We start from the raw sequence: 26,400 nt of genomic DNA on the forward strand, positions 1-26,400 counted from the left end.
TTAGGGGTCAGTCTCACATTGGTCTCCTCGCTCCCGAGAAGTCCAGGGTTCTTACTGAGGGTCAGTGAGTGCAACGAGGAGGAGAAAAGAGCATTCTGGCAGAGAGACTGACACAGAGAGAGTGCTCCTACAGAAAGAAAGGCCAACAATAATGTACGTACATGTAGAGCATTGCACATGCCAGGTTATCACACGCATAGTGCCACAATCGCCCAGTTTCTCACAAACAAGAGCACACTTTAGGCAAGCACAGTAGGACATTATAACACAGTGCCACTGTTACATGCAGTGAGATGTCGGATGTTATTGTACCTCTAGCCGTGATGTTCGTTTTGCTCAAATTGAGGCTCCGAAGGCCAGCATGAAAATACAGGAATTGGTGGGAGAGAGCAGAGATTCCTGAAGACAACAAAAGGTTTTCTGTAACTAGGCATGTACTTCTTATACTTATCTACCTGAAAAGAGGTGGCCCTTTTTTCTACCCTCTCTATCTCTTATTAATTTTGGAGGACAAAGAGTCAAAAAATGGCCCCAAAAGTAACATTAAAACATGTTTATTGATAATTCAACTTTGCATAAAAGCACATACATAGCACATATGGAAAAGACTTCATTTTGTGAAATAGTAAATTGTGACTGTGTCCATTGGTGCAACCAATACACCAGGTTCACAGATCAGGGCACGATTGTAATCATAGTATAAATTATATGTTGCAGCAATAAATAACAATGAACTCCATATATATGTGGAGAATTAAATCTGATGCATGGTAGCTAGAGTAAATATTAACATCTAGTACTGGTGCTGACCGTATTACCATACATACATATGTGCCTTGCAACATATAGGGCATAAGAGTGTAAAAGCTAGTTACCCATCAGTGTTCAGGTAAGCCCGTCTGGATCCTGGATGTGTACCCCAACGCGCGTTTCGCGTCTGTGTATAACCGCTTCCTGAGGAAGCGGTTATACACAGACGCGAAACGCGCGTTGGGGTACACATCCAGGATCCAGATGGGCTTACCTGAACACTGATGGGTAAATAGCTTTTACACTCTTATGCCCTATATGTTGCAAGGCACATATGTATGTATGGTAATACGGTCAGCACCAGTACTAGCTGTTAATATTTACTCTAGCTACCATGCATCAGATTTAATTCTCCACATATATATGGAGTTCATTGTTATTTATTGCTGCAACATATAATTTATACTATGATTACAATCGTGCCCTGATCTGTGACCCTGGTGTATTGGTTGCACCAATGGACACAGTCACAATTTACTATTTCACAAAATGAAGTCTTTTCCATATGTGCTATGTATGTGCTTTTATGCAAAGTTGAATTATCAATAAACATGTTTTAATGTTACTTTTTGGGCCATTTTTTGACTCTTTGTCCTCCAAAATTAATAATATGATTTTGAGTCGCCTTATGTTTATATATTTACTGACGATTGTGTGAATATACCTCTCTATCTCTTGTATGAGAAGACAGTGATGTGAGCTTCTGCTCTCTTTCCTTTAGAGAGTGGAAATTGACCCAAAACATAGCAAGGAGTAATGAGCCTTCTTTTTATGGGTCCCAAAAAACGCATGACCACCTAGAGGGTACATATGCTAATCAGAGGTCATTTTGTGCATCATTAGAGACAATGTTATAAAGAAGTGGGAGCATTTTATAAAATTAATTAGGCGGATAACTTCATGCTGGCCTGGCACCAAGGGTACCATAAGCTGACAGTCATTTCATGGTTACCAAACCACAGACAGCATGAACAAGAGCCTGGTTTCATGATTGCAGCCACGTATGTTGTTCTCTGAAATGCTCTGGCATTTTAGGGAAAACATAATTTAAAGTTCCAGACGGTGACTATAGTAGAGACTTGACCAGTCCGGTGTTGCACCCAGTCGGCTTCTCACCACATCACTCTGGGTGACTGACAAGGCTATCCTTATGTGCACACATGAGAGAGACCTGTCATTCACCTAGAGTGGTACACAGAGTAGCCGGATGGGGAAAGGGCCACCTCGCAGGTCCCTGGCCAGGTCTTTATGCCATGTTTTCCCTTAGACCGGTGGTACCCATGGTGCCAGTAGGATGTTACCTGCCAATTATCTTTATAATGTGCAACTATTTCTACATAACATTGTCCATAACAATGCACAAAAATGACCACCCATAGTCAAATGCTGGAACATTATAATAAGAAAAAAACCATACCAGCCTGCAGTCGTGCAACCAGGTTTTGATCCATACTGCATGTGGTTTGGGCAACATGAATGGACTGCATCCCAAGAAAAAAATGAAGCTTGGAAATTCAGTCATTATTTTGAGAATCATTTAAAACTTCAGTTAGTTGCGTCTAAATACTTTCGCCATTAGATGCGTGGGTTCCATGGGACCCAAGTCTTCATATCGAAAAATAAACAACATATATTAAAGAATAGTTTTGACTTGGCTAAAGGATAATCAAAAAATGTTAACATCTATTTACCGTATTTGCTATGAAAAAATCAAGCTATTATAATGCTCTAGAATAGCATATCTTCTTATGGTGCTCATTGCACATGCATTTCTTGCAATTTTCACATTTGTTTTTGGTTTTTCAGTCACTAAATCTCAAACACAAATGACATTGACTTTTGACAGGAGTTTCAGAAAGGTACTACGCTATTAGTCGCACGGGGTCTGTTGGATCTCAAACACCTCACTGTGGCACGTGTAGTCGACACCGCATCTCCCGATGCATTGAGTAAGGAGAAGCACCTGAGCTAGGAAGATACCTAAACTAATGGTTACCTGCCTTCCATATTTGTGGAGATATGATGAAAACAAACTCGCTTGGGATCCAATGGACCCCACGCAACTAATTCAAAATGAAGAACAATTTAAATAGAAGATTGGGCCAACTAAAGTGACGTAGTAATGTATTATTATATGTATTGTGCTGTGTACACAGAAAGGAACAGAAAATATTGGACCTTCCCAGGTGGATTACCTCGGTCTTCCAGCGGGTTGTGTGACAGGTTCAGCGAATGCAAAGAGGAGGCAGCATTATCTGACAACACAGAGGCCAAGCGGAGAGCAAAATCACTGCAGGAGAGAGAGGGACAGAGAGAGGAGGAACGGAGAGAAGTGATAAGGGGTGAGAGAGAGAGGGAAGGAGAGGAGAAATGGGTACTGTACCGCTGCAGATAAAAAGCTCATCTAGCATCATCTCGGTTTGCGATTTCTAAGTCACTGCCATGCTGGATTTTCTTATTTTCAGTGTCAGTGAGATACAATGCCCCATTATGAGTTTGTCTTTTACAATACTATAGTTTCAAACACTGTGAGTATTAAATACACACACCATATCCTGGTCTGGATAGAATAACTCCCATTATCCACCTCTTGTAGTCCCACATTCTTTTTCACCCACTTATTAACTCTATATATAACTTTCATTTACTAATTTCTTTGATTTCCTCCAATATCCCCCAATATTTTCCTATCTGCCTCTCTACCCTTATCTAAGAAGTCCCATCTATATAGCCCTCTTTCTCTGTCTCCCTCTCTCACGCTCTCAGTCCGCAGTCCTCTAGGATTAGCTCCTCTAGGTGCTGTGATCGGCCCACGCAATGCAGGATTTGCTCTGTCACCTCCGATCCCTGGATTAGAAAAGGAAAATTAGGGAATATATAGGCATCCTCATTTGAAGAGCACATACAAAACAGAAATACTTGCAACATTAATTTACTATGTACCAATTTGAGATTTGCGGCCTGCAGCCTTAGAAAATACTGATTATATGCCAGAGCTGCAACAACCAGAGCCAGGTCCCTGCGGAGGAACAGAAAGATATATTGTGAGCAATATACTGGCCAGTGAGTACTGGTGGCTTTTTCTTCCTTCTCTTGCCTGACCTGCTTTCCAGATGGCTAAAATCTTGCAAGTTAAATTCCCGACTGTCCTGAGAGTGATAAATCATATCCACATCCTGAAATAAGACACAAAGAAACAAATCAGGAGAATTTGCATAAACTGTACAGTACTAAAAAGCAGTGTGCAAATATTATCATAGGGGAATAAAATCACACATTCTAACCATCAGCAAGATATAATATGGCAATAATGGTGGAACACTCCACCATGGCACCGGGCAGCACTATCGGATCCACACGCTTTAGAATAATCAACATAACACAGAGCCGGACAGTACCTACACATACTGGAACTATCAACAAACTATAGTATGGTTGCAATGGAAAACTCCACCACGGCACCGGGCAGCACTATAGGATCCACACGCATTAGAATAATCAACATACCACAGCGCCGGACTGCACCTACAAACACTGGAACCATCAGCAAAATGCATCACATCACTAGACAGCATCTACACACATTATAACCATTGGAAAAGTACAAAACAGCACTGGACAGCAGCAAAACACATTATAAGCATCAGCAAAATGCAACACAGCAGCGGAAAGCACGTACACATGTTATAATCATGATGAAACAACAATACAGGTCCTTCTCAAAAAATTAGCATATAGTGTTAAATTTCATTATTTACCATAATGTAATGATTACAATTAAACTTTCATATATTATAGATTCATTATCCACCAACTGAAATTTGTCAGGTCTTTTATTGTTTTAATACTGATGATTTTGGCCTACAACTCCTGATAACCCAAAAAACCTGTCTCAATAAATTAGCATATCAAGAAAAGGTTCTCTAAACGACCTATTACCCTAATCTTCTGAATCAACTAATTAACTCTAAACACATGCAAATGATACCTGAGGCTTTTAAAAACTCCCTGCCTGGTTCATTACTCAAAACCCCCATCATGGGTAAGACTAGCGACCTGACAGATGTCAAGAAGGCCATCATTGACACCCTCAAGCAAGAGGGTAAGACCCAGAAAGAAATTTCTCAACAAATAGGCTGTTCCCAGAGTGCTGTATCAAGGCACCTCAATGGTAAGTCTGTTGGAAGGAAACAATGTGGCAGAAAACGCTGTACAACGAGAAGAGGTGACCGGACCCTGAGGAAGATTGTGGAGAAGGACCGATTCCAGACCTTGGGGAACCTGAGGAAGCAGTGGACTGAGTCTGGTGTGGAAACATCCAGAGCCACCGTACACAGGCGTGTGCAGGAAATGGGCTACAGGTGCCGCATTCCCCAGGTAAAGCCACTTTTGAACCATAAACAGCGGCAGAAGCGCCTGACCTGGGCTACAGAGAAGCAGCACTGGACTGTTGCTAAGTGGTCCCAAGTACTTTTTTCTGATGAAAGCAAATTTTGCATGTCATTCGGAAATCAAGGTGCCAGAGTCTGGAGGAAGACTGGGGAGAAGGAAATGCCAAAATGCCTGAAGTCCAGTGTCAAGTACCCACAGTCAGTGGTGTGGGGTGCCATGTCAGCTGCTGGTGTTGGTCCACTGTGTTTCATCAAGGGCAGGGTCAATGCAGCTAGCTATCAGGAGATTTTGGAGCACTTCATGCTTCCTGGCACCTGCTCACAGTGCCAAAACCACTGGTAAATGGTTTACTGACCATGGTATTACTGTGCTCAATTGGCCTGCCAACTCTCCTGACCTAAACCCCATAGAGAATCTGTGGGATATTGTGAAGAGAAAGTTGAGAGACGCAAGACCCAACACTCTGGATGAGCTTAAGGCCGCTATTGAAGCATCCTGGGCCTCCATAACATCTCAGCAGTGTCACAGGCTGATTGCCTCCATGCCACGCCGCATTGAAGCAGACATTTCTGCCAAAGGATTCCCGACCAAGTATTGAGTGCATAACTGAACATTATTATTTGATGGTTTTTTTGTTTGTTATTAAAAAACACTTTTATTTGATTGGACGGGTGAAATATGCTAATTTATTGAGACAGGTTTTTTGGGTTATCAGGAGTTGTATGCCAAAATCATCAGTATTAAAACAATAAAAGACCTGACAAATTTCAGTTGGTGGATAATGAATCTATAATATATGAAAGTTTAATTGTAATCATTACATTATGGTAAATAATGAAATTTAACACTATATGCTAATTTTTTGAGAAGGACCTGTACACTTCCATATGAAGTGCATATAATTCTCACCTGGTATGCTGCTATCCTACTCAGCTTTCTCTGCTATGTCTTTCCATATGAAGTGCATATAATTCCCACCTTGCATGCTTTGCTTACCCATTTTTTTTCTATTCCTACGTACTTCACTATTCTCGTGTCTTCCTTGCATACCTGAGTGGCCAAGCTACCCCACCCCCTCTTTATGACCTGGCTTAACTGTGAACATGTGCTCTGGACACACACGCCCACATCCTCTCTCAGCTGTGAGCCCTTAGGTGCACATAAATTGAAAGCCATGAGTCTGACCAGACGTGTCTGACCATCTTAGAAACTGCATCTTTTAAACTGCAGATTTTTAACTGCTATGAATTGGACAGGAATTGACTGGAAGGTAAAGAAATAGAAAACTACTATAATGTTCCGGTTTGTTTTAACATTCACCCCCATACTACTCTCTTTCTTCCTATCTCCTGCAATCTCTCCACCCGGTAAGAAAATATTTATTTCTTCCTCCATCCTCCCCAGCCACCTCACCTCCTCCACAGAACTGTTCCTCCACATACAATCCTTTCTCTCCAGGCACACACGGCCACATCATGACCTATCCAGCTCACACCTTCTAACGCTCTGTCTGCTGCTCCTCATTGCTGGTGACATATCCCCAAATCCTGGCCCTCCTCATCACATACCCACACTCATTTCTAATCCCCTGCCACGATCCTCTACACGTCTTCGCAACAACAGTAACCTCATACCCATTCATCCAGCCCCCACTCCCCCAATTTCCCTACCTGGAGCACTATGGAACGCACGCTCTGTCTGCAATAAACTGTCATTTATCCATGACCTCTTTATCAATAACAAACTCTCCTTCCTCGGCATCACTGAAACCTGGCTCACCCCCTCTGACTCAGCCTCTCCAGCCGCGCTCTCCTATGGTGGATTCCACCTCTCCCACACCCCTCGCCCCAACAGCAAGCACGGCGGAGGAGTTGGTTTTCTCCTGTCAGATAACTGCTCCTTCGCCCCAATCCCACTGCCACCCTCTGTTACCCTCCCTTCCTTTGAGGTGCACTCCGTGCGCATTTACTCCCCCTCCAACCTCCAACTGGCTGTCATCTACCGTCCCCCAGGGCCAGCCACCACCTTCTTTGACCACTTCACCACCTGGCTACTCCATTTCCTCGCCGCTGACATCCCCACTATCATCATGGGCGACTTCAACATCCCCATTGACACTTCCCTCTCTGCTGCCACTAAACTTCTATCTCTCACTTCCTCCTTTGGCCTTGCTCAATGGTCTTCTACAGCCACTCACAAAGATGGTCACACACTGGATCTCATCTTCACCCGCCTCTGCTCCCTATCTAACCTCTCTAACTCACCTCTTCCTCTTTCTGACCACAACCTGCTCACATTCTCTTCCCTCTCCACTCCCTGTCTACAATCCCCACCCCACAAACTTGCACACCCTCGCAGAAATCTTAAACACCTTGATCTACACTCACTTTCTGAATCCCTCCTCCCTCTCACAGACATAAGCTCCCTACACAATGCGGATGACGCCGCCACTCTATACAACACCACAATAGCTGTAGCCTTGGAATCGGTTGCCCCTCTCACACATACCAAAGCTCACAAAATCAACAGACAGCCTTGGCACACCCACCTGACCAAAGAACTGAGGCGAGCTTCCAGGGCGGAGATGGAAAAGATCCCACTCCAATGAGCACTTCATCGCATTCAAACAGTCCCTCACTACCTTCAAGACCACACTCACCACAGCAAAACAAACCTACTTCTCATCTCTTATTTCCTCCCTGTCCCACAACCCCAAACAGTTATTCAACACCTTCAATTCTCTCCTCCGCCCCCCAGCGCCTCCTCCCTCCCCACTCATCTCTGCTGAAGACTTTGCCTCATTTTTCAAGCAGAAGATTGAGAACATCAGAGACAGTTTCAGTCAACAACCCCCAGAACCCTTCCTCCCGACTTCCCTGCCCTCCACCTCCAAAACCAACTTCTCCACCATTACAGAAGACAGACTCTCCACTCTACTCTCAAGATCGCATCTCACCACCTGCGCACTTGATCCGATCCCATCCCACTTCATCCCAAACCTCACCACAATCTTCATCCCAACCCTAACCCATCTCTTCAACCTATCACTAACAACTGGTGTTTTCCCCTCAAGCTTTAAACATGCCTCAATCACACCTATCCTCAAAAAGCCCTCTCTTGACCCATCCTCTGTATCTAGCTATCGCCCCATATCACTTCTCCCCTATGCCTCAAAACTACTGGAACAACACGTCCATCTTGAACTGTCCTCCCATCTATCTTCCTGCTCCCTCTTCGACCGCTTTCAATCTGGCTTCCGGTCACACCACTCTACTGAAACTGCCCTAACTAAGGTCACCAATGACCTATTAACCGCCAAGAGCAAGCGGCACTACTCTTATCCTCCTCCTCCTGGACCTGTCCTCTGCCTTTGACACAGTGGACCATTCCCTGTTGCTCCAGACCCTCTCATCCCTTGGCATCACAGACTTGGCCCTATCCTGGATCTCATCATACCTAACAGACCGGACATTCAGCGTCTCCCACTCACACACCACCTCCTCACCTCGCCCGCTATCTGTCGGAGTCCCGCAAGGTTCAGTTCTAGGGCCCCTGCTCTTCTCCATTTACACCTTTGGCCTGGGACAGCTCATAGAATCTCACGGCTTTCAGTATCACCTCTATGCTGATGACACACAGATCTACATCTCTGGACCAGATATCACCACCCTTCTAGCCAGAATCCCTCAATGTCTATCCGCTATTTCATCATTCTTCTCCGCTAGATTTCTAAAACTTAACATGGACAAAACAGAATTCATCATCTTTCCCCCATCTCACGCGACCTCCCCAACGAACCTATCCATTACAGTAAACGGCTGCCCACTCTCCCCAGTCCCACAAGCCCGCTGTCTTGGGGTAATCCTTGACACTGATCTCTCCTTCAAACCACATATCCAAACCCTTTCCACTTCCTGCCGCCTCCAACTCAAAAATATTTCACGGATCCGTACATTCCTAAACCAAGAATCTGCAAAAACCCTAGTCCATGCCCTCATCATCTCCCGCCTCGACTACTGTAACCTCCTGCTCTGTGGCCTCCCCTCTAACACTCTCGCACCCCTCCAATCTATTCTAAACTCTGCTGCCCGACTAATCCACCTGTCCCCCCGCTATTCCCCGGCCTCTCCCCTCTGTCAATCCCTTCACTGGCTCCCCATTACCCAGAGACTCCAGTACAAAAGCCTAACCATGACATACAAAGCCATCCACACCCTGTCTCCTCCATACATCTGTGACCTCGTCTCCCGGTACTTTCCTGCACGCAACCTCCGATCCTCACAAGACCTCCTTCTCTACTCCCCTCTTATTTCCTCTTCACACAATCGCATACAAGATTTCTCTCGTGCATCCCCCCTACTCTGGAACTCTCTACCACAACATATCAGACTCTCGCCTACCATCGAAACCTTCAAAAAGAACCTGAAGACCCACCTCTTCCGACAAGCCTACAACCTGCAGTAACCACCAATCGACCAAACTGCTGCACGACCAGCTCTATCCTCACCTACTGTATCCTCACCCATCCCTTGTAGATTGTGAGCCCTCGCGGGCAGGGTCCTCTCTCCTCCTGTTCCAGTTGTGACTTGTATCGGTCAAGATTATTGTACTTGTTTTTATTATGTATACCCCTCCTCACATGTAAAGCGCCATGGAATAAATGGCGCTATAATAATAAATAATAATAATAATAATAATACAGCAGCTGACAGCAATTATACACACAGTCACCAGCACATTACAACATGGCATCGGACAGTACGAACACACACTATAACCATCAGCACATTACAACAAAACCTTGAACAGTACCTACACACACTATAACCATCAGCAAATTACAACACAGCATCGGACAGTACCTACACACACTATAACCATCAGCAAATTACAACACAGCATCGGACAGTACCTACACACACTATAACCATCAGCAAATTACAACACGGCATCAGACAGTACGTACACACACTATAACCATCAGCAAATTACAACACGGCATCGGACAGTACCTATACACACTATAACCATCAGCAAATTACAACACGGCATCGGACAGTACCTACACACACTATAACCATCAGCAAATTACAACATGGCATCGGATAGTACCTACATACACTATAACCATCGAAAAATTACAACACGGCATCAGACAGTATCTACACACACTATAACCATCAGCAAATTATAACATGGTATCGAACAGTACCTACACACACTATATCCATCAGCAAATTACAACACGGCATCGGACAGTACCTACACACATTATAACCATCAGCAAATTACAACATGGTATCGGACAGTACCTACACATACTATAACCATCAAAAAATTACAACACGGCATCAGACAGTACCTACACACACTATAACCATCAGCAAATTACAACACGGCATCGGACAGTACCTACACACATTATAACATCAGCAAATTACAACACGGCATCGGACAGTACCTACACATACTATAACCATCAAAAAATTACAACACGGCATCGGACAGTACCTACACACACTATAACCATCAGCAAATTACAACACGGCATCGGACAGTACCTACACACATTATAACATCAGCAAATTACAACACGGCATCGGACAGTACCTACACACACTATAACCATCAAAAAATTACAACACGGCATCAGACAGTATCTACACACACTATAACCATCAGCAAATTACAACATGGTATCGAACAGTACCTACACACACTATAACCATCAGCAAATTACAACACGGCATCGGACAGTACCTACACACATTATAACCATCAGCAAATTACAACACGGCATCGGACAGTACCTACACACACTATAACCATCAGCAAATTACAACATGGTATCAAACAGTACCTACACACACTATAACCATCAGCAAATTACAACACAGTATCGGACAGTACCTACACACACTATAACCATCAGCAAATTAAAACACAGCATCGGACAGTACCTACACACACACTATAACCATCAGCAAATTAAAACACAGCATCGGACAGTACCTACACACACTATAACCATCAGCAAATTAAAACACAGCATCGGACAGTACCTACACACACTATAACCATCAGCAAATTACAACACAGCATCGGACAGTACCTACACACACTATAACCATCAGCAAATTACAACATGGTATCAAACAGTACCTACACACACTATAACCATAAGCAAATTACCACACAGCATCGGACAGTATCTACACACACTATAACCATCAGCAAATTAAAACACAGCATCGGACAGTACCTACACACACTATAACCATCAGCAAATTACAACACAGTATCGGACAGTACCTACACACACTATAACCATCAGCACATTACAACACGGCATCAGACAGTACGTACACACACTATAACCATCAGCAAATTACAACACAGCATCGGACAGTACCTACACACACTATAACCATCAGCAAATTAAAACACAGCATCGGACAGTACCTACACACACTATAACCATCAGCAAATTACAACACGGCATCAGACAGTACGTACACACACTATAACCATCAGCAAATTACAACACAGCATCGGACAGTACCTACACACACTATAACCATCAGCAAATTACAACACAGCATCGGACAGTATCTACACACACTATAACCATCAGCAAATTACAACACAGCATCGGACAGTATCTACACACACTATAACCATCAGCAAATTACAACACAGCATCAGACAGTACCTGCACACACTATAACCATCAGCAAATTACAACATGGTATCAAACAGTATCTACACACACTATAACCATCAGCAAATTACAACACGGCATCAGACAGTACCTACACACACTATAACCATCAGCAAATTACAACACAGCATCGGACAGTACCTACACACACTATAACCATCAGCAAATTACAACATGGTATCAAACAGTACCTACACACACTATAACCATCAGCAAATTACAACACGGCATCGGACAGTACCTACACACACTATAACCATCAGCAAATTAAAACACAGCATCGGACAGTACCTACACACACTATAACCATCAGCAAATTACAACATGGTATCAAACAGTACCTACACACACTATAACCATAAGCAATTTACCACACAGCATCGGACAGTATCTACACACACTATAACCATCAGCAAATTAAAACACAGCATCGGACAGTACCTACACACACTATAACCATCAGCACATTACAACACGGCATCAGACAGTACGTACACACACTATAACCATCAGCAAATTACAACACGGCATCGGACAGTACCTACAGACACTATAACCATCAGCAAATTACAACACAGCATCGGACAGTACCTACACACACTATAACCATCAGCAAATTAAAACACAGCATCGGACAGTACCTACACACACTATAACCATCAGCACATTACAACACGGCATCAGACAGTACGTACACACACTATAACCATCAGCAAATTACAACACAGCATCGGACAGTATCTACACACACTATAACCATCAGCAAATTACAACACAGCATCGGACAGTACCTACACACACTATAACCATCAGCAATTTACAACACGGCATCGGACAGTACCTACACACACTATAACCATCAGCAAATTACAACATGGTATCAAACAGTACCTACACACACTATAACCATAAGCAAATTACCACACAGCATCGGACAGTATCTACACACACTATAACCATCAGCAAATTAAAACACAGCATCGGACAGTACCTACACACACTATAACCATCAGCAAATTACAACATGGTATCAAACAGTACCTACACACACTATAACCATAAGCAAATTACCACACAGCATCGGACAGTATCTACACACACTATAACCATCAGCAAATTAAAACACAGCATCGGACAGTACCTACACACACTATAACCATCAGCACATTACAACACGGCATCAGACAGTACGTACACACACTATAACCATCAGCAAATTACAACACGGCATCGGACAGTACCTACAGACACTATAACCATCAGCAAATTACAACACAGCATCGGACAGTACCTACACACACTATAACCATCAGCAAATTAAAACACAGCATCGGACAGTACCTACACACACTATAACCATCAGCACATTACAACACGGCATCAGACAGTACGTACACACACTATAACCATCAGCAAATTACAACACAGCATCGGACAGTACCTACACACATTATAACATCAGCAAATTACAACACGGCATCGGACAGTACCTACACACACTATAACCATCAAAAAATTACAACACGGCATCAGACAGTATCTACACACACTATAACCATCAGCAAATTACAACATGGTATCGAACAGTACCTACACACACTATAACCATCAGCAAATTACAACACGGCATCGGACAGTACCTACACACATTATAACCATCAGCAAATTACAACACGGCATCGGACAGTACCTACACACACTATAACCATCAGCAAATTACAACATGGTATCAAACAGTACCTACACACACTATAACCATCAGCAAATTACAACACAGTATCGGACAGTACCTACACACACTATAACCATCAGCAAATTAAAACACAGCATCGGACAGTACCTACACACACACTATAACCATCAGCAAATTAAAACACAGCATCGGACAGTACCTACACACACTATAACCATCAGCAAATTACAACACAGCATCGGACAGTACCTACACACACTATAACCATCAGCAAATTACAACATGGTATCAAACAGTACCTACACACACTATAACCATAAGCAAATTACCACACAGCATCGGACAGTATCTACACACACTATAACCATCAGCAAATTAAAACACAGCATCGGACAGTACCTACACACACTATAACCATCAGCAAATTACAACACAGTATCGGACAGTACCTACACACACTATAACCATCAGCACATTACAACACGGCATCAGACAGTACGTACACACACTATAACCATCAGCAAATTACAACACAGCATCGGACAGTACCTACACACACTATAACCATCAGCAAATTACAACACGGCATCAGACAGTACCTACACACACTATAACCATCAGCAAATTACAACACAGCATTGGACAGTATCTACACACACTATAACCATCAGCAAATTACAACACAGCATTGGACAGTATCTACACACACTATAACCATCAGCAAATTACAACACAGCATCGGACAGTATCTACACACACTATAACCATCAGCAAATTACAACACGGCATCGGACAGTACCTACAGACACTATAACCATCAGCAAATTACAACACAGCATCGGACAGTACCTACACACACTATAACCATCAGCAAATTACAACACGGCATCGGACAGTACCTACACACACTATAACCATCAGCAAATTACAACATGGTATCAAACAGTACCTACACACACTATAACCATAAGCAAATTACCACACAGCATCGGACAGTATCTACACACACTATAACCATCAGCAAATTAAAACACAGCATCGGACAGTACCTACACACACTATAACCATCAGCAAATTACAACATGGTATCAAACAGTACCTACACACACTATAACCATAAGCAAATTACCACACAGCATCGGACAGTATCTACACACACTATAACCATCAGCAAATTAAAACACAGCATCGGACAGTACCTACACACACTATAACCATCAGCACATTACAACACGGCATCAGACAGTACGTACACACACTATAACCATCAGCAAATTACAACACGGCATCGGACAGTACCTACAGACACTATAACCATCAGCAAATTACAACACAGCATCGGACAGTACCTACACACACTATAACCATCAGCAAATTAAAACACAGCATCGGACAGTACCTACACACACTATAACCATCAGCACATTACAACACGGCATCAGACAGTACGTACACACACTATAACCATCAGCAAATTACAACACAGCATCGGACAGTACCTACACACATTATAACATCAGCAAATTACAACACGGCATCGGACAGTACCTACACACACTATAACCATCAAAAAATTACAACACGGCATCAGACAGTATCTACACACACTATAACCATCAGCAAATTACAACATGGTATCGAACAGTACCTACACACACTATAACCATCAGCAAATTACAACACGGCATCGGACAGTACCTACACACATTATAACCATCAGCAAATTACAACACGGCATCGGACAGTACCTACACACACTATAACCATCAGCAAATTACAACATGGTATCAAACAGTACCTACACACACTATAACCATCAGCAAATTACAACACAGTATCGGACAGTACCTACACACACTATAACCATCAGCAAATTAAAACACAGCATCGGACAGTACCTACACACACACTATAACCATCAGCAAATTAAAACACAGCATCGGACAGTACCTACACACACTATAACCATCAGCAAATTACAACACAGCATCGGACAGTACCTACACACACTATAACCATCAGCAAATTACAACATGGTATCAAACAGTACCTACACACACTATAACCATAAGCAAATTACCACACAGCATCGGACAGTATCTACACACACTATAACCATCAGCAAATTAAAACACAGCATCGGACAGTACCTACACACACTATAACCATCAGCAAATTACAACACAGTATCGGACAGTACCTACACACACTATAACCATCAGCACATTACAACACGGCATCAGACAGTACGTACACACACTATAACCATCAGCAAATTACAACACAGCATCGGACAGTACCTACACACACTATAACCATCAGCAAATTACAACACGGCATCAGACAGTACCTACACACACTATAACCATCAGCAAATTACAACACAGCATTGGACAGTATCTACACACACTATAACCATCAGCAAATTACAACACAGCATTGGACAGTATCTACACACACTATAACCATCAGCAAATTACAACACAGCATCGGACAGTATCTACACACACTATAACCATCAGCAAATTACAACACGGCATCGGACAGTACCTACAGACACTATAACCATCAGCAAATTACAACACAGCATCGGACAGTACCTACACACACTATAACCATCAGCAAATTACAACACGGCATCGGACAGTACCTACACACACTATAACCATCAGCAAATTACAACATGGTATCAAACAGTACCTACACACACTATAACCATAAGCAAATTACCACACAGCATCGGACAGTATCTACACACACTATAACCATCAGCAAATTAAAACACAGCATCGGACAGTACCTACACACACTATAACCATCAGCAAATTACAACATGGTATCAAACAGTACCTACACACACTATAACCATAAGCAAATTACCACACAGCATCGGACAGTATCTACACACACTATAACCATCAGCAAATTAAAACACAGCATCGGACAGTACCTACACACACTATAACCATCAGCACATTACAACACGGCATCAGACAGTACGTACACACACTATAACCATCAGCAAATTACAACACGGCATCGGACAGTACCTACAGACACTATAACCATCAGCAAATTACAACACAGCATCGGACAGTACCTACACACACTATAACCATCAGCACATTACAACACGGCATCAGACAGTACGTACACACACTATAACCATCAGCAAATTACAACACAGCATCGGACAGTACCTACACACACTATAACCATCAGCAAATTACAACACAGCATCAGACAGTACCTGCACACACTATAACCATCAGCAAATTACAACATGGTATCAAACAGTATCTACACACACTATAACCATCAGCAAATCACAGCATGGCATCAGTTGCAAAATTTGTGCAATATTCTTTGATATTCCAATATTTTCCAATAAGCTGTTAGAAGCACTTGACATTATGATTGATTTGTTTGTTTGTATGTTATCTTAAAACCATTAAAAATAAAAAAAAAGATAAAAAAAATAAAATAAAATAAACAATCCTTATACCATATGAAACATAGTGGCAGTAGTATCATGCTTTGGGTCTATTTTGCGGCATTTGGTCCAGGATCTTTTGCCATCACTGATGAAAGAATCATTTCTGAATTATAGCAGGAACGTGGAAAATATCAGGAGGACATGTGTTGATCATGAACTAAATCTCAAGAGAACTTTGGTCATACAGCTTTGGTCATGCAAACAAAGACCCAAAGCACATAGATTGTTCTAGAAGAGGTAGTCATTTTCGGTGACTACCTCTTGAAGCTCATCAAGAGAATGCCAAGAGTGTGCAAAGCAGTCATCAAAGCAAAAGGTGGCTACTTTGAACAACCTAGAATATAAGACATATTTTCAGTTGTTTCACACTTTTTTGTTAAGTATTTAATTCCACATGTGTTAATTCATAGTTTTGATGCCTTCAGTGTGAATGTACAATTTTCATAGTCATGAAAATACAGAAAAATCTTTAAATGAGAAGGTGTGTCCAAACTTTTGATCTGTACTGTATAAGGATTACAAAGTCTAATATTTTTAACTCATTTATTAGATTTGGTTCTCTTCATCTACAAACTGGCAAACACTACTGTAATCATCAGCAAACCATGCACAGCATCAGGGGCTCCTATACTACCGGAAATGTCTGACAACTTAGAGCAATTACCATTCATGGGGATACCAACCTCCGTATTATGGATAACATAAATGGAATAACTATGGGTCTATGGATCCAAACTATGGATCACTAAATGGTATATAGGATGACCTAAGATTCATGCAGAAATACTGTGAAGTCTGGGTTTTACAGATGCAATATTGACATTAAACACTGCCATATAACAACATTTTGAAAATGCCTCAGGCTGGGTTCATACTGCGTTAAAGCAGCTCGTTCAACACATGCGTTAAATGGACTGCGTTAACGCAAGTGCCGAAATGCAATCGCGCTAGCGTAGATAGAGCTAGCAGATGCTCTATCTGCGCTACCAGTGACGGACCCGGAAACGCTGCAGCCCGCGTCCGAGGTTCCATCACAGAATTACGGCACATCGCTAGCGCATGCCCATTTTGGCATGCATTGGTGATGTGCCCGAAATATTGATTAATGGCAGCGTTAACAGACTGCGTTACACCACGTTATGCCGCGGTGTAACGCAGTCTATCTAACGGACTGCTATAACGCAGTGTAAACCCAGCCTTATATTGCTGTTATATGGTTTTGTGCGATGATTTGTTAAAATCATGCTACTTCTTAAAAACATTTTTTCACAATCATTGACAAATAGGACAAGCTTTATTTCTCAGCAAGAATCCAATATCCGGCAGACAATTTGTCCTAATTTTCACATGCCATGATTTTCAATGGTGCAGTAAGCTGTCAACAGTAGTTTGTCTTTTCAGGACAGCCTTTCCTTTATCTAAATCTTCCCTCATCACTCACATTGTTTGACAGTTGCTCCATTTTCTCCAGATTGGAAACAACATCGCATACAGATCACTGTCAGAGAACCTGCTGTTCTGTTTGTGAGGAAAAGTAGCAGGGTCTTCTGCTTACTGTTTGGTTCTGGCAATAAGGATAGGGATGCAGAGTCAAATATTGTGAAGACATAAGTGATGGACGAGGGTCTATTCCGAGATGCATTGTGTTATACAAGATAATGAATGGAGACTTAAAGGGAACTTGTCACGTTCTACATGTATTCTGATCTGTGGACAGCATGGTAAAGAGGAGAAGCTGAGTAAAATTATATATATAAATTTATATATATATATATATATATATATATATATATATATATATATATATATATATACAGTGGGGCAAAAAAGTATTTAGTCAGTCAGCAATAGTGCAAGTTCCACCACTTAAAAAGATGAGAGGTGTCTGTAATTTACATCATAGGTAGACCTCAACTATGGGAGACAAACTGAGAAAAAAAAATCCAGAAAATCACATTGTCTGTTTTTTTATCATTTTATTTGCATATTATGGTGGAAAATAAGTATTTGGTCAGAAACAAACAATCAAGATTTCTGGCTCTCACAGACCTGTAACTTCTTCTTTAAGAGTCTCCTCTTTCCTCCACTCATTACCTGTAGTAATGGCACCTGTTTAAACTTGTTATCAGTATAAAAAGACACCTGTGCACACCCTCAAACAGTCTGACTCCAAACTCCACTATGGTGAAGACCAAAGAGCTGTCAAAGGACACCAGAAACAAAATTGTAGCCCTGCACCAGGCTGGGAAGACTGAATCTGCAATAGCCAACCAGCTTGGAGTGAAGAAATCAACAGTGGGAGCAATAATTAGAAAATGGAAGACATTCAAGACCACTGATAATCTCCCTCGATCTGGGGCTCCACGCAAAATCCCACCCCGTGGGGTCAGAATGATCACAAGAACGGTGAGCAAAAATCCCAGAACCACGCGGGGGGACCTAGTGAATGAACTGCAGAGAGCTGGGACCAATGTAACAAGGCCTACCATAAGTAACACACTACGCCACCATGGACTCAGATCCTGCAGTGCCAGGCGTGTCCCACTGCTTAAGCCAATACATGTCCGGGCCCGTCTGAAGTTTGCTAGAGAGCATTTGGATGATCCAGAGGAGTTTTGGGAGAATGTCCTATGGTCTGATGAAACCAAACTGGAACTGTTTGGTAGAAACACAACTTGTCGTGTTTGGAGGAAAAAGAATACTGAGTTGCATCCATCAAACACCATACCTACTGTAAAGCATGGTGGTGGAAACATCATGCTTTGGGGCTGTTTCTCTGCAAAGGGGCCAGGACGACTGATCCGGGTACATGCAAGAATGAATGGGGCCATGTATCGTGAGATTTTGAGTGCAAACCTCCTTCCATCAGCAAGGGCATTGAAGATGAAACGTGGCTGGGTCTTTCAACATGACAATGATCCAAAGCACACCGCCAGGGCAACGAAGGAGTGGCTTCGTAAGAAGCATTTCAAGGTCCTGGAGTGGCCTAGCCAGTCTCCAGATCTCAACCCTATAGAAAACCTTTGGAGGGAGTTGAAAGTCTGTGTTGCCAAGCGAAAAGCCAAAAACATCACTGCTCTAGAGGAGATTTGCATGGAGGAATGGGCCAACATACCAACAACAGTGTGTGGCAACCTTGTGAAGACTTACAGAAAACGTTTGACCTCTGTCATTGCCAACAAAGGATATATTACAAAGTATTGAGATTAAATTTTGTTTCTGACCAAATACTTATTTTCCACCATAATATACAAATAAAATGATAAAAAAAACAGACAATGTGATTTTCTGGATTTTTTTTCTCAGTTTGTCTCCCATAGTTGAGGTCTACCTATGATGTAAATTACAGATGCCTCTCATCTTTTTAAGTGGTGGAACTTGCACTATTGCTGACTGACTAAATACTTTTTTGCCCCACTGTATATATATATATATATATATATATATATATATATATATATATATATATTATATAAAGCTTATATAAAGCTGAATGTGTGTATGTGTGTATGTATGTCCGGGATTGGAATCTGAACCGTCGCAGCTACAGCCACAAAATTTTGCACAGTCACACGTCTGGACCCCGAGAGCGTCATAGGCTATGTTGTGAGGTGAAATTTTAACCCCGCGCTTTCCAATTCACCAAACAATTTTGCCCCTATCTACACAATGGGGAAAAAGTGAAGGGAAAAGTGTTGGAGGCGTCGCAGCTACAGGCACAAAATTTTGCACAGTCACACGTCTGGACCCCGAGAGCGTCAAAGCTATGTTGTGAGGTGAAATTTTAACCCCGCGCTTTCCAATTCACCAAACAATTTTGCCCCTATCTACATAATGGGGAAAAAATGAAAGGAAAAGTGTTGGAGGCAAATTAACAGCTGCCAGATGTGAACAATGGGGACTTAAAGAATGAGAGCGATGGCGCCAAAGAGTATATACTGTACAGTTGCTAAGGTGGGGCCCTGACATGGGATAATCACCACACCACCACGGGGATATGAACACACACACAAAATGCGCCACACACTACCACGTGCTCGAACACATATACTACCCTCAGCGCACATTTCACCACACATACACCAACCTCGCCACATAAAAGTCGAAACACAAAAGTCGCCGCTCAAAACTCACCACGCGCAAAACTCTCCACATGCAAAACTCGCCACACGTGCAAAACTCACCTCATGGAAAACTCGCCACACGCAAAACTTGCACACGCAGAAAAATTGCCACATGCACAAAAGTTGCAACACATGCAAAAGTTGCCTCACAAAAGTTGCACATACTCAAAAGGCACCACACATAAAACTCGCCACGCGCAAAACTCGCCATGCGCAAAACTTGCTGCACACAACTTGCTACACTAACCTGTCACATGCAACTCGACACACAAAAAGTTGCTACACGCATGTCGCCACACAAGACTCATCTCACAAAAGTTGCTACATGCATGTCGCCACACGCAACTCAACACACAACTTGACACACGAAACTCGCCCTAAAACACACACAAGTCTGGTATTATCCTTCAAAAATAAAAATCTGATTAATAAGCAGACAAACTACAAGAGCAACAAATGTACCATATAGGAATCCGGCAGCTGTCAGTCACATGACCAGTCTATTATGTGTATGTGTGAGCTAATATATACTGCTGATTTATCAGGCTGCCAATTTAGCTTACAAATACTGAGGTAAAAATACTGACCAAATAACGTGTGAACGAGGTCGAATACAGGAGGAGATGACATACAGATATATACTATATACAGGAGGAGATGACACACAGGTATATACTATTTACAGGGGAGATGACACACAGGTATATACTATATACAGGAGGAGATGACACACAGATATTTACTATATACAGGAGAGATGACACACAGGTATATACTATATAGAGGAGGAGATGACATACAGGTACATACTACATACAGGAGGAGATGACAGACAGGTATATACTATATACAGGAGGAGATGACACACAGGTATATACTATATACAGGAGCAGATTACCTACAGGTATATAGTATATACAGGAGGAGATGACATACAGGTATATGCTATGTATAGGAGGAGATGACATACAGGTATATACTATATACAGGAGATGACACAGATATATACTATATATAGGTGAGATGACACACAGGTATATACTATATACAGGAGGAGATTACATACAGGTATATACTATATATAGGAGGAGATGACATACAGGTATATACTATATACAGAGGAGATGACACACAGCAGGTATATACTATATACAGGGGAGATGACATACAGGTATATACTATATACAGGAGATGACATACAGGTGTATACTATATATAAGGGAGATGAGACATGTATATACTGAGGTGAAAATGAGAGGTGTGAGGTGAAAATGAAAAGGTGTGAGTGCAAAATGAGAGGAGTGAGGGAAAATAGTGGAGTGATCGGAAAATGACAGATGTGAGGTCGAAATGACAAGTTTTAGGGGGGAATGAGAGGAGTGAGGGGGAAAATAAGAGGAGTGAGGGGGAAAATGAGAGGTGTGAGGGAGAAAATGAGAGATGTGAGGGGGAAAATGAAAGATGTGATGGGGAAAATGAGAGGCGTGATGGGAAAATAAGAGAAGTGAGGTGCTATAACTAACCACAGATATTTACTATGCCCAGGCAACGCCGGGCTCTTCAGCTAGTATATATATATATATATATATATATATATATATATATATATACACTAATGTTCAAAAGTTTAGGGTCACTTAGAAATGTCCTTATTTTTGAAAGAAAAGCACAGTTTTTTCCAATAAAACTAACATTAAATGATTCAGAAATATACTCTATATATTGTTAATGTGGTAAATGACTATTCTAGCTGCAAACGTCTGGTTTGTAATGCAATATTTTCATAGGTGTATGGAGGCCCATTTCCAACAACCATCACTCCAGTGTTCTTATGTACTTTGTGTTTGCTAACTGCGTAGAAGGCTAATGGATGGTTAGAATACCCTTGAAAACCCTTGTGCAAGCATGTTAGCACAGCTGAAAACAGTTTGGCTGATTAGAGAACCTATAAACCTGACCTTCCATTGAGCTAGTTGAGAATATGGAGCATTATATTTGTTGGTTCCATTACACTCTCAAAATGGCCAGAAAAAAAGAACTTTCATGTGAAACTTGACAGTCTATTCTTGTTCTTAGAAGTGAAGGCTATTCCATGCGAGAAATTGCCAAGAAACTGAAGATTTCCTACAACGGTGTGTACTACTCCCTTCAGAGGATAGCACAAACAGGCTCTAACCAGAATAGAAAGAGAAGTGGGAGGCCCTCGCTGCACAATTGAGCAACAAGACAAGCACATTAGAGTCTGTAGTTTGATAAATCGACGCATCACAGGTCCTCAACTGGCAGGTTCATTAAATAGTACACGCAAAACACCAGTGTCAACGTCTACAGTGAAGAGGCGACTCTGGAATGCTGGCCTTCACGGCAGAATGGCAAAGAAAAAAGCGATATCTGAGACTGGCTAATAAAAGGAAAAGATTAATATGAGCAAAAGAACACAGACATTGGACAGAGGAAGATTGGAAAAAAGTGTTATGGACAAACGAATCCAAGTTTGAGGTGTTTGGATCACACAGAAGAACATTTGTGAGACGCAGAACAACTGAAAAGATGCTGGAAGAGTGTCTGACGCCATCTGTCAAGCATGGTGGAGGTAATGTGATGGTCTGGGGTTGCTTTGGTGCTGGTAAAGTGGGAGATTTGTACAAGGTAAAAGGGATTTTGAATAAGGAAGGCTATCACTCCATTTTGCAATGCCATGCCATACCCTGTGGACAGCGCTTGATTGGAGCCAATTTCATCCTACAACAGGACAATGACCCAAAGCACACCTCCAAATTATGCAAGAACTATTGCAGTCACTAGATCTCAGCCCCATTGAGCTGTTGTGGGATCAGCTTGACCGTATGGTACGCAACAAGTGCCCATCAAGCCAAGCCAACTTGTGGGAGGGGCTTCTAGAAGCATGGAGTGAAATTTCTCCAGATTACCTCAGCAAATTAACTGCTAGAATGACAAAGGTCTGCAATGCTGTAATTGCTGCAAAGGGAGCATTCTTTGACGAAAGCAAAGTTTGAAGGAGAAAATTATTATTTCAAATAAAAATCTTTTTTTTTTAACCTTGTCAATGTCTGAACTAGATTTTAAATTAATTTGGCAGCTCATTTGATTAATAAAAGTATGCGTTTTCATGGAAAACAAAATTGTCTGGGTGACCCTATACTTTTGAATGGTAGTGTGTGTGTGCGTATATATATATATAATGTTTGATGGAAAAAATGGGAAAAAAATGAGCAGAACTACTCAGTAATTGACAGCTGTCCCTGCATGAACACTGAGTAGAACCTCCCACGGGACTCATCTGCATACAAGCAACAGGGATTTCAATGAAGAAAATACAAGTTTTACTAATTTTTTTCTATCAAACATATATATATATATATATATATATAATTTTGTTCAGCTTCTTCTTCTCTTTACCATGCTTTTCCCACAAAAATGTAAATCAACCAGATCAACTCTGCTCTATAACACCATGCCTGCAGATCAGATGCCATTTTTAATATGACAGGTACCTTTTTAAGCTAATGCTAATGTGCATCTGAACCAGTGTTCATAAAAACACCAAACTAATGTAAACATACTGTACCACCAATTAGCAAACGAAGAGAAATGCTCATTTATCAGCTAATTGGATCATTAGGTGGGGCCTTAAATCATTGCTGCTGGTAACACAACTTACATATAATAACAATAATGTTTTTGTTTATTCCCCCATAATTTTTATCATGAAAAAAAGAGTAACCTTCAAAAACAGAAAAATTAAACAGTAGAAAATTATGAAATGGAGGGGGGGAGTAAATGTATTTACAGGCTGTAGCATTCCCAGGTGAATCTTTTTTAAAGCATAGAGAGAGCGAATGTTATAGAGGCTATTTAATTAATTAAATAATTCATCCATTCATTCACTTGTAGGTTGCATGGATGATTGGTGGTCAACCATGACACATAAGTATCATTGCCTTTTTAACAGTGCTAGCCAAGATGATATCTGCAGTCATTTTGCCAACATTGAGAAAAAGGGTTCACTTATTTATTCCATGAAAGGTTGTTATACATCACTTACCCACTGAACCTCTTCTCTGCAACAAACGCCATTATAGTCACAAAGTGCGGCATATGTCTCTGAAAAGCCACCTGATGAACAAAAGATAGTAACTATTACTGATACTATTTTTTTTAGATTTAAATTTATTTGATCTTGTCTTATCCATTATATAAAACCCTAATCTTATACTAAGAAATAGATTTATTGAATCAATGTATGTCTCGATATTTTGTCTTTCAGAATAATACAAAATAAACTATAAAACACATTTGCTCTTCACAAATTGAGCAAATGCATCTACTCCCTCTTGTTGGAAGATATACCTGATACAGGGATAATATGGTTTAGTTATTTGAGTGGTATTATCCCTATTCACCAAAATGAAAAAGCTTAATGTGCAGCTCATTAACCAGTTATACTGTAACATAAATCAAATAGGTTTTGTGTCGTGATTGGCAAACATATGCATAGTCGAGACTCCTGCAAGAACAACATTTCTTTGCGACTAGGAAAGATTTCAGGAGTCCAAACCTCTCTGTACATCAGTTTATAAAATAAATGGAAAAAAACCCCTACAGCCTTTGCATATATTTTACTAGGCACCTTGTAAAATACTCATGGGGCAATACTCAACGGACATTCTATATTGTGGCTAAATGGTAAGTTTATGGCTAAAATCGAGATGAATTGTCACCATTCCCTGTGACATGTGCAGATGTCATTGTAGAAGAAGTGGGAGGATGAGCTTCGCTCTGTCCACAGTAAGGATTCTCTGGTGCTGGGAGCGGGCGGTAATGTGACCCCAAGTTTGCAGTTTGTGTACTTCCAGCCACATTCCGACAAGACGTGTCCAACCTCACACAATACACTTGCATTGAGCGAGGCCACGCACGTCTAGTTGGCACATGTATGCAAATCACATACTTTTGGTCATACACCCACCGCTCTCGGCACCGGAGAATCCTCACAGTGCACAGTGTGCGCACTGTGAGAGATTCACAAGTCTGCAGTCACATAGAGTAGCCTAACACCGGACAACTTCTTTAACATATTGTCAATGGCGCAATTCTGTCTTTTATGCCTCCAGCTTTATAATAGAGGTGTTACTATTTATTG

General features: G+C 41.6%; 1 protein-coding gene across 6 annotated transcripts in view; it reads right to left on the minus strand.

Moving 5' to 3' along the window:
* Nucleotides 1-26,400, minus strand: part of CARMIL3 (capping protein regulator and myosin 1 linker 3) — a 130,528-nt gene that overhangs the window by 52,192 nt on the left and 51,936 nt on the right. For all 6 annotated transcript variants that reach the window (XR_013224181.1, XM_077299197.1, XM_077299213.1 and 3 more), the window contains exons 7-13: nt 25,303-25,373; nt 3,913-3,986; nt 3,754-3,829; nt 3,569-3,657; nt 3,006-3,100; nt 313-399; nt 18-127 (exon numbers count right to left, since the gene is read on the minus strand). Coding sequence is in view for 5 of the 6 variants with exons in the window: in XM_077299197.1 (XP_077155312.1) it covers nt 18-127; nt 313-399; nt 3,006-3,100; nt 3,569-3,657; nt 3,754-3,829; nt 3,913-3,986; nt 25,303-25,373 (602 nt within the window). In the remaining variant the exon portion in view is untranslated. The remainder of the gene's footprint in view (nt 1-17; nt 128-312; nt 400-3,005; nt 3,101-3,568; nt 3,658-3,753; nt 3,830-3,912; nt 3,987-25,302; nt 25,374-26,400) is intronic.

The sequence above is a fragment of the Ranitomeya variabilis genome, chromosome 1 (genome assembly GCF_051348905.1).
Source record: "Ranitomeya variabilis isolate aRanVar5 chromosome 1, aRanVar5.hap1, whole genome shotgun sequence".
Lineage (NCBI taxonomy): Eukaryota > Metazoa > Chordata > Amphibia > Anura > Dendrobatidae > Ranitomeya > Ranitomeya variabilis.